Source organism: Hippoglossus stenolepis, chromosome 18 (genome assembly GCF_022539355.2).
Source record: "Hippoglossus stenolepis isolate QCI-W04-F060 chromosome 18, HSTE1.2, whole genome shotgun sequence".
NCBI classification, from domain to species: Eukaryota; Metazoa; Chordata; class Actinopteri; order Pleuronectiformes; family Pleuronectidae; genus Hippoglossus; species Hippoglossus stenolepis.
Window position 1 is genome coordinate 18,882,042 of NC_061500.1, and position 9,585 is coordinate 18,891,626.

The following is a 9,585-nucleotide window of genomic DNA, read 5'->3' on the forward strand; positions in this document are numbered from 1 at the left end:
GTCTTTTGTGTTTGTCTTTTTTGTTTCGCATATGCAAACACACGGATAAAAAGATGGGATTTTTTAATGTATATTTATAAATTGGAACAACATGATTTAATCGAGTGAAACGCTGTTCAAGTGCCTCCAAGTGTACTATTAAGTGTGCCATTCCCCATCTGGGAATAAGTTCAGTGATCAACGCTTTAGCTACGGCCCCTGTGTCTTGTTTAGATGTGGGGAAAACTTCAACCCATTTAGAAAACATGTCAACTATAACCAAGCAATATTTTTTCCCTTCACTTGGTGTTAGTTCAATGAAATCCATCTGTAGATGGACAAATGGTTTGTCAGGTGGAGGATGTGCAGCTTGTGGGGCCTGCATTCCTCTACCAATGAGTAGTTAGGAAACCCCTTAGTGAACCAGTGTTGTGAAATTGCAGCCAACATCGATTCCTTCGATACATTATCCATCCCATGCGTTAACTTTGCATAATAGGGAGACTGATATTTTGGCAGACAAGGTTTCACATCAGGGCCCACCCACACCCCATCTGTGTACGTGCAGCCACATTTCCTCCAAAGCCACAACTCGACTGCTGTGGCTCTAAGGTTGGTTGGAGTTCCTGTAAGTCAGCCAGGGTGGGGGGGAGCTGCTGCATTACCTTGTGTAACTGGGTCATTATTAGAAGTGTGAGCATAACATTTACATACTGAAACCTGTTTGGGCAGGAGGACAGCATCAAGCATCTGAGACACTTCCTGAAGCCCCCACAGATCTCACGAATCGTCCACTCATCTCAGGATGTCTGTCAAACATATTATTCTTGATGACTGAATGTGTTGCTACTGAAACTACATGGAATTTATTCTCTTTCCCTAGCACTGTGAGTGGGTGCGTTGGCATGAGCATAAGCATCTGATTGATACTTAACATATGTTCCTATCAGTAGTTTGTCTTTCTTTTCTAAAAAGTCTTTTACTTCTGTGATAAGTGTTTGTGTTGGTGTGGTGCATTCACCCTCTTGACGTGTGAGGTGCTCCTCACGGTCTCGTTCTCTGTTCAAAGTTGCTGGTTCCTCCCTCTCCTTCCATTATCCAAATCTTTACATTTTTCTTTTACCTATTTAAAAAATGTTTATGTTAAGTATTACTTACCTTAAGTCTTCAATCAATCTCCAAAACGCTTTTGTAAGGAGCAAATAGGAAACTTAGTAATATAAACATCCTCAAAATAATGTAATATGTAATAATGTAATAATATAATATAGCCAATAGTAATTTCCTCTTATAATTACTTGGTCACTGGTAATTTGTCAATTTTTCTCTTTTATATTTTTTTAATTTTAAATTTTTTACACTTTCAAATATCCTGCCTGACCAACATATATCCTAATGCCTTAGAGAAATTGTCTACGCAGCGCACTTTTGGAGTCTTATTTCACACAATCCAAATAATATATCATTCCGTGGTTGTGGTCTTAGCAAACTCTAAAGTCAGTCTACCTTCCAGGCTTCTTCTAAACCTTGTTTAAAAATGTATGGGGGTTTAAGTGTTGGAATTTATGGTAAGATTACATAAAATCACCCCCAAAAAACAATTGTAGTTTCCACCATAGCGTGGAAACTACAATTGTTGGAAATAATGGTAAGATTACATAATAATCGCTCCAAAAAAACAATTGGAGTTTCCAGCATAGCGTGTGGTTTTCACACTGTTTCCACTACACCCCCTCTGACTGGAGGAGGCAAAAGATGACATGACATTTCTCTGTATACCAACAGAAGCACTTCCTGCCCCAGGGCTGCAACATATGGGTTAGCTGTCTGCTTTTTGTAAAAAAAAACAGGTCAGTGTATTGTATTATATAGTCTCTAGACTATATAATTATAATGTTACATGTGTAACTTAACTTTGGTATTGATCAAAACTGATAAACTAAATAGAACCTCTATTTGCAGTATTTACAGACAACCTTGGGTAAATGGATTGTATTTTATATACTGGTTCTTTAGTCTTTACAACCACTCAAAGCATTTTCTACTATACAAGTCACGTTCATACAGATTTTTCCATGAATTCTGTGGTGAAGCTTGGCACCAGACCCTGGAATGCTTTTAAAAGTGATCAGTAAAATCTTAAAATCCACTCTAGAGTGGACACGGAGCCAATTGAGAGAAGCAAGGATCGGGGTGATGTGATGTTGCCGGTGAGAGCAGTGAGAAGCCTAGCTGCTGCATTCTGAACTAGTTGGAGGAGGGAGAGTGACTTATGGCTTATGCCGGAGAGGAGGGAGTTACAGTAGTCCAGTCTAGAGAATACTAGTGTGTGAATTACTTTTTGCGTGAAAGGATGTCAGAGCATAGATTTTCTCAAGAGATTGTATCACATTAAATCACATGTAACCTTATCCAACACTATACCTACTGGTCTCAAAGGTCTCATACAAAGGCTCCAAGAAATGAATGTTGTCTTGGACATTTGCTGAACCAACCAGTTAGCCCTCATCCTTTAAATGGTGCTATGCGTCCGTTTTCTATGTAGCCTGACATGGTTTCTTGCGGTGAAAAGCTTGTGGTGGTGATAGTGATCACTTCACAAGCGAGTCACAACAAACAACAAGTATTGAAACACTTTCACTCCAACCACAGCCGAGACGAAAACTTTTAGGCTCTGAGGCTTTTTACTCTGATGATCTCAAATCAAACATTAGCATACTTATGTAAGGTACTCTCTACCACCGTCAGTGATTGGAAACACAAGGTGGGGGATTTTTAGGTTTTTGCACCTGACATGTGGCATTAGTAGAAACTAGTGGTGCTATAAAAAGAGAGCACATTTCTCCTGCTTTAGCTTCACTTCACTGGCTTCCAGTAGTAATTTTAAATTCTCCTCCTCACCTACAAGGCCCTTAATAATCTGGCACCATTATACCTTAAAGAGCTCATAGCACCATATCACCACACTAGAGCACTGCGCACCCAGAATTCAGGCTTACTTGTCGTCCCTAAAGTCTCAAAAAGTGGAGTAGGAGCGGAGCTTTCAGCTATCAAGCTCCTCTCCTGTGGAATCATCTCCCACTTTCAGTTCGGGAGGCAGACGCCATCTGTACATTTAAGAGTCGGCTTAAAACTAGGGATGCACCGATATGGAAATTCTTGGCCGATACCGATATTTAAAACAACAATTGGGAAAATTAAAACTCCAGGACAACAGAAGGGGAATACAAAGTATGGGATGCATATTTGATCATTTACATCATATAAAATATGTCATTTATATCGTTTAAAATAATTTTTCAGTCTGTTTCCTGGCGCGATACGCTCGCTCGCACGCCGAAAACCATCGGTGAAGGGCGCTGGCGCTGCGCAACGCAGCCCATGTGAACCGCACAAAGGTTTAACAGGGGGTGGATGGGAGGCGCCTGGCTTTCCTTGGCGCTGCGCGGTGCGGCGCTTCAGCGCCCGGTGTAAACCCGGCGTCAGTGTACCATAATCTGGATGCCAGATTGGCAGGCTGCAGAAAACATACCAATAAACATCGGCCAATGTTGTCGGTGAAAGTCAAGTTTATTACCGATACGCCGATGGCAGTAAACGAGGCGAATATCGGCCGCTACCGATATACGGCCGATACATCGGTGCACCACTACTTAAAACCTTCATTTTTGATAAAGCTTATAGTTGAAGCTGCTTCAGATCTGTTCCTCGACAGCTCTTAGTAATGCTGCTATAGGCCTAGATGGTTGGGGGGACACATTACACATGGAGCTTCTCTTTCCTCCTCTTCCTCTCATCAATACATGCTATGGACTTGATTTCTTCACTTCTTGCGGAGTAATTGTGCTTTGTTGATTCAGATCCAGGATTTGTTTTTATTTGTTTATTCGTTGACGTTTTTATTATGTTTATTATTGTTATTTATAAAAATTTGAAGGTTCTAATGTTCTTAGTTTTTTTGAAAATGTTACTTATGCAAATGAAAAATTTGAAATTAAAAGTTATTTTACCGATCGACAACGTCACTCTTGATGAGTGAAAGCTGCCACTGCCACAGGTCACTGCTCACCTGTTTGTTCACAGTTTGATAAAAAATGTAACGCCTCCCGTGTCCAAATGGCACCAAATTTGACATGGCCCTTCTTTGGCTCCTTAACAATAAACATGCCAATTAAAGTCAATAAGATGAACTGGTCTCAAGATATGTGAGCAAGACAGACAGACAGACAGACAGAAAGAGATTTCTTGAATTATTAGACAGAGGACTCAGACGAAAACATTCCTGCATAAAAAGCAACATGAGAGGCGAGGGTTAGGGTGGATTGTTCAAAGTTACCATGAGACAATGAAACACGTTCCACTAAGTCCATTTTGAGTAACAGCTTAATGCATTTAAAGCTTATCAGACACCAAACACTGTAATAGTTTGTAATACTCACATACACAGTTTTACTCTGGAAAAGTTATCACAGTGGCAACAGTTTAATTTTGTCAACAATTGTGAGGGGTTCTGACCTGCAGCCAGTTCCATTTTGGATCCAATTTCTGGAGCTCTGCAGCCAGCAAATACCAAATCCCACCTTTCATCCAAGTTCTCCTTTTACTCTCTCATTACAAACATGGAGGATCAGCTCAAATCCCAAAATGCAAAATCGTTGCGTCGTTGTTGTCACTATCATCATCATCATCATCAACAAAACACATACAGGACTGAAAGCTTGAATGGAGGAGTAATCGAAATTAAGATTGGTGAGGCTTTAGCAAAAGATCAATATCTGTTCAGTCATAGTGTCCTGATCTATGAACCAGTGTAATTTCCACACGCTGAAACAATGACGTGTGACTTGTGTGGTTTTACACTTGTATTTGTCGAAGTTGGTGATGGCAGCTTCTGATGTCATCCAGAGAGAAAGTTAGGCATGTGGTAAACAAAAGCAACAAGGAAGTTGAAAGGCTGCTGCTGCTGTTAAAAGAAGAAGTGTGAGTCTGAGGCGCTCAGTCAACCTGCTGTGCAACCACCGTCGGGAGGCAACAGACAAATCACTGACAGAGAGAGAATCACAGCAGTTCACATCAGGACAGTGATGGACTTTGATTTGTCTCAAGCTCTTCCGAGGTAAGTTTAAGAAATTCTACAATCCCTATTCATGTTTTGGGGGAAATATCCAGACTGCAGGTAAAAAACAAAGAATGAGGGATTTTAGATCGTACTGGATGTGTTAAGGGAGCATACAGTGTACCAATTGTGTTGAAGTGACATATTTTATCGGTGGCTTCTTAACCAGCAGATAATTTGAAAGTTCAAGTTCCTGCAACATATAATCTTTCAGCATTACAACCTGAGTTAGTGCCTCCAAAAAGGGAACAGCTTCGATCCTGTCGGAGGATGTGTTTCACTTCTGATTATAACATCTTTTACCTAAAAACACGCATTAACAAAAAGAGTTAGAATAAGTGGTGGATTAGCCAAAATCAGCTATGGAAGTTTGATCAGTGTATTATTCACAGGGCCGTGTTATCTGGTACAAATAATTCACACACAGTCAAATGTGTTCTGAGCCATTTGAATCTGCGAATCACATTTAAGTTTCATTTTTGGTGCTGTCTTCACGTCCTGTCAAAAAAATAAACACTACACAGAGGACACTAAGTTTGTTCATCTACTAAAGCAAACCAGGCTGTTGAACTTGTTTTTTTTTTTACATATTTTAACTCAATTCTTGAGTTGATTGAACAATTTCACAAATGGGCATTTTCGTATTTCAGGTTTGATCTATTTGTGAACTCTACACTCTGTTCTTAGAGTCAAATTGAAATTATTATTATTATTATTTGAGCTTGATTAAATATCCTATAGTGACGCGTTCTTTAAAACCTGGAAAAACGCTCAACACTAAGTCCACTGTGGGAAAAGTTGCCCACCTCAAAATTGGAATTGCCCCCCAACCTGAGCAGTCTAGATCCCGACTGTTTATCTTCCTGCTCTCCAAACAAAATTGTGTTTTTATAACAGTGTATTAAAGTTACCAGTAAATGCACATTTTACTGGTTACTTTCTACAGTTTATGCAGCTCACTGTGTATATTACTGCAACAGTTTCTCATGTTTCCAATTAACATACATTTTTTTTAAACTTTTTTTTCAACAAAATAGAAAGAGAACAGAGCCTTAAATAGTCACTCTAAGTTAGTTGACATATTTTGTCGGGTTTTCACAAAACTTGTGGGCCTGTTGCGTGAATGCGTTAATGTTGAATTCTTCCTGCTAAAGACACTAAAATGTTTATGGATGGCCACCGGGCCACCGACATGGGTAGAATTTCTCTCTGTGCAACTGATGGTCAGTCTGACGGTGACAGAGTGTGTTTGTGCAGGAGAGAGAGGGAGAGTGAGGCTGTTGTTTTCTGTGCTATTTGGCCACAACTTTTAAAATAACCTGCAGATCCCATGGTTTTGTGTATTTCAGCCCACTTGAATCGGACGAGAAAGAATTTGAATCTTGCTGCTTTGACATGAAGGTAAGTTCCTTTAACATTTGTGGAGCTGCTATAAAAAAGGGAAGTAAAAAAAACAACATGAGACAATGTCCTACTTTGGCACAGGATGGCTATACTATTCTAACACAATGAAGGGAGTATCTGTTGAATTTAGACAGGCTCTATTCTCCTGTACAGATATGATGTGTAATATACAATATACATAATATATAGTGGCATATACAGTAATGTGTGAGGATGGTCAAAAATTTCTCAACAGACATGATGTGTGTTTGTTCTCGAATGTGTAGGATGTTCAAGATCAGATCATCACACTTGAAGAGGGACTGTCCCTGAGGATTTCAAAAAACCCACACTCCATGAAGGCTGCAGCTATCCTTGTGCTGGCTGCGAACAGGGTGAAGAACATCCTGTCTCAAGAAGGCCAAAGTGACAGCCAGCGCTGCAGAATGATCCTGGACAGTGTGATAGAGAGTGAGTAACATCAGGACACATGTTAATGTCTCACATCATTATATGCTCCCTTAAATGTGATAAAGTGGATGAAGAGCCATGCGTCAGCTTTTAAAATCTGATGGTCACCACCACTAATGTACAGAAACAGCAGTGTTTAAGTATTTAATTTATATATAACAATATTTGTTTTAAAAACAACTCTCTTGTCTATTTTTTTAAATGTAGAAGTTCTCATTTTGTATCAGGGTGCGGAAAGTAACTTTCAGAAACACGCTTCCTTTTTTATACAGGACAATGAGAGTTTCAGAAGCCTATGAAACAGCAGCTGGACTGTTTGCAATATAATGACTCAACTCTCCGTCAGATTTACACTGAGCAACTTCTTTTTATTGAAAGCTGCCAACGTTTCATTCCTCCTCCCCACAGCCACAATTGTCAAGAAGGTTGAGAACTACTCCACAGGAGAGAGGAAGCTGGTCTTCCAACGTCATCAGAGTTTGGAGTGCAATCTGACTGACAACGAAAAAAAAGATATCGTCTGCACAGCCACCGACTTCAAACTGATGGCCCTCACTCTGAATGCAGCAAACTGCAATCACAAAGGTACAAGTAGATTACTGTAGATTTCAAGAGGGAATTTACATTTTTACTGCGTTTATATAACAGCTACAGTTACTTATCACATTAAGATTTTACATGAATTAAATCAGAGGCCTTAAACCTCTTTGGCTTGTGACCTCTTAGAGAAAAAGCATCTTCATATTCACGCTCATTTCTATGCCAGTCGGTTTCACTTCAAAGGGATGTCTCTTATCCAGTATTTCACAAAATGCATCATCTCACGACCCCCTCAGATTGATCTGGTGACCCTTTGGAGGGGCCTGACCCTTACGTTAGGTCGGACTTAACTAAGTGTCTGTAAAAGTAGTTGAAGCCAGCTCCAACTCAAGCAGCTATCATGATATGATACTGATAGTATTTCTGTGTTGTTGGATTTTTTTAATGAACACATTTTATTGCTTCTTTTACCTATGTCATGGATTTGAATGCTTTTTTTCTTGCCAAGTAAAGAAATTGCAAAATTATACAACTGCAATGTTTTTAATCAACATCTTTTTTTCCTGTTTTTCTATTAGTGACATTTAAAATTGGGACATATATCTCTTCTGGTGTTGGTCAGACTGTTGTTCTGTCAATCATCAATCACAACTTGTACATTTCCTGCATAATGAACGGTGACAAAGCTGAGCTGAAAGTGGAGGTGAGACACACACACACACACACACACACACACACACACACACACACACACACACACACACACACACACACACACACACACACACAGACACACATTATTTTTGGGGACATAGACATGGACCTCATTATAATGTCATAAATTACGTCATGAGGACTTGCTTTTTGCCCCCCTAAGGAAAACAAGTTTCCATAACATGGTGATGCAAACAGATTTAGGTCCCCACAACACAAGTGATTTCAAACACACACACACGGGCCATTCTGTTTCAAAATGAGAAATTTCACTTGAGATACTATAAGTACATTTGACCATTTTACCAATAATACATCTTTTCACTGTAGTTCAACATTTATTTCATTTCAATATTCAGGTTTTATCATATATATATTGGATTTCTTTTTCAAATCCTTGACTTTTGAATCTTACAATTTAGCATTAGTAATGTCATTAGTATAATATCATAAACAAGATTTTATGTCCAAATTTACATCTCATCATTTAGTTTTTTCCATAATCAACATTTTACATTTTTTACTTTATTTAGACTTTGTAAGTTAAGTTTGACCCTTTCATTACTCCTTATTCGGATACAACTTTCAAAAACAAGTTTGTAACCTATAATTTTGACTTTGTAAATGAAAATCTTTACTTTTGACTTACTATGAGCACTTTTTTATTACATTACTTTTCATCTCATTTCTATCTGCTTTTTTTTTCTTGTTGCAGAACTACAGTGGAGAGGATTTAAAGGTCATCTGCAGCGATGGAGCCAAGGACCGTTTCCTCTTCTACCGCAGGGAGACAGGATTAAATGTTCAGACATTTGAGTCTGTTATGTGCCACGGCTGGTTCATCAGCACCTCCTATGAGCAGGAGGAGAAGCCTCTGGAGATGTGTAAAGTGGACTCTGCCTACCGTATCACCTCTTTCAGCATCAACGAAAGTCGCTTATGGCGTTAGAGCTGTGTGCAGTTTGAATGTAACCGGAATTATGCTTAGGGCGCTTTTTAAAAAAAAACTTTCTATCCCTGACCACTAGATGGAGCAATCACCCGGCTTTTGATAATGTTATATGAGGCAGCGGTAGCTATTCAACAAGTATTACCCACCATTATAGTTTTTAATCACTGGCAAACTACTGTTTAAAAGTTTATCTTCTTTTCTGGAGAATGTTGTAACAGGATATTCCTCACAACTACTAATATACATTGTTCTGATTCAACGATAAATGTGGTTTTTAATGTATTCATTCAACTTTTTTAAATGCAGAGCTTGGTGAGGGTACTTCTTGATGAAGATTGTAAGTGTAACCAAGCCTGAATGTTTCACAATGCACCGTATTTAAATGTACTCATTTGTATCTGCATTAAATTGAGCACATTCATAAATATCA

At 39.0% G+C, this 9,585-nt stretch overlaps 1 protein-coding gene across 2 annotated transcripts; it reads left to right on the forward strand.

Moving 5' to 3' along the window:
* The first annotated feature begins 4,938 nt into the window (after positions 1 to 4,938).
* Positions 4,939 to 9,585, forward strand: il1b (interleukin 1, beta). Of its 2 annotated transcripts, none has more exons than XM_035184855.2 (6): positions 4,939 to 5,095; positions 6,445 to 6,496; positions 6,766 to 6,949; positions 7,358 to 7,534; positions 8,068 to 8,192; positions 8,919 to 9,585. In XM_035184855.2, exons 1-6 carry the CDS (start codon positions 5,064 to 5,066, stop codon positions 9,150 to 9,152), a joined length of 804 nt encoding a protein of 267 aa, XP_035040746.1. In that variant the 5' UTR covers positions 4,939 to 5,063; the 3' UTR covers positions 9,153 to 9,585. The 2 variants fall into 2 exon arrangements, with proteins under 2 accessions (XP_035040746.1, XP_035040745.1); XM_035184854.2 differs by having other exon boundaries at positions 4,948 to 5,095; positions 6,421 to 6,496.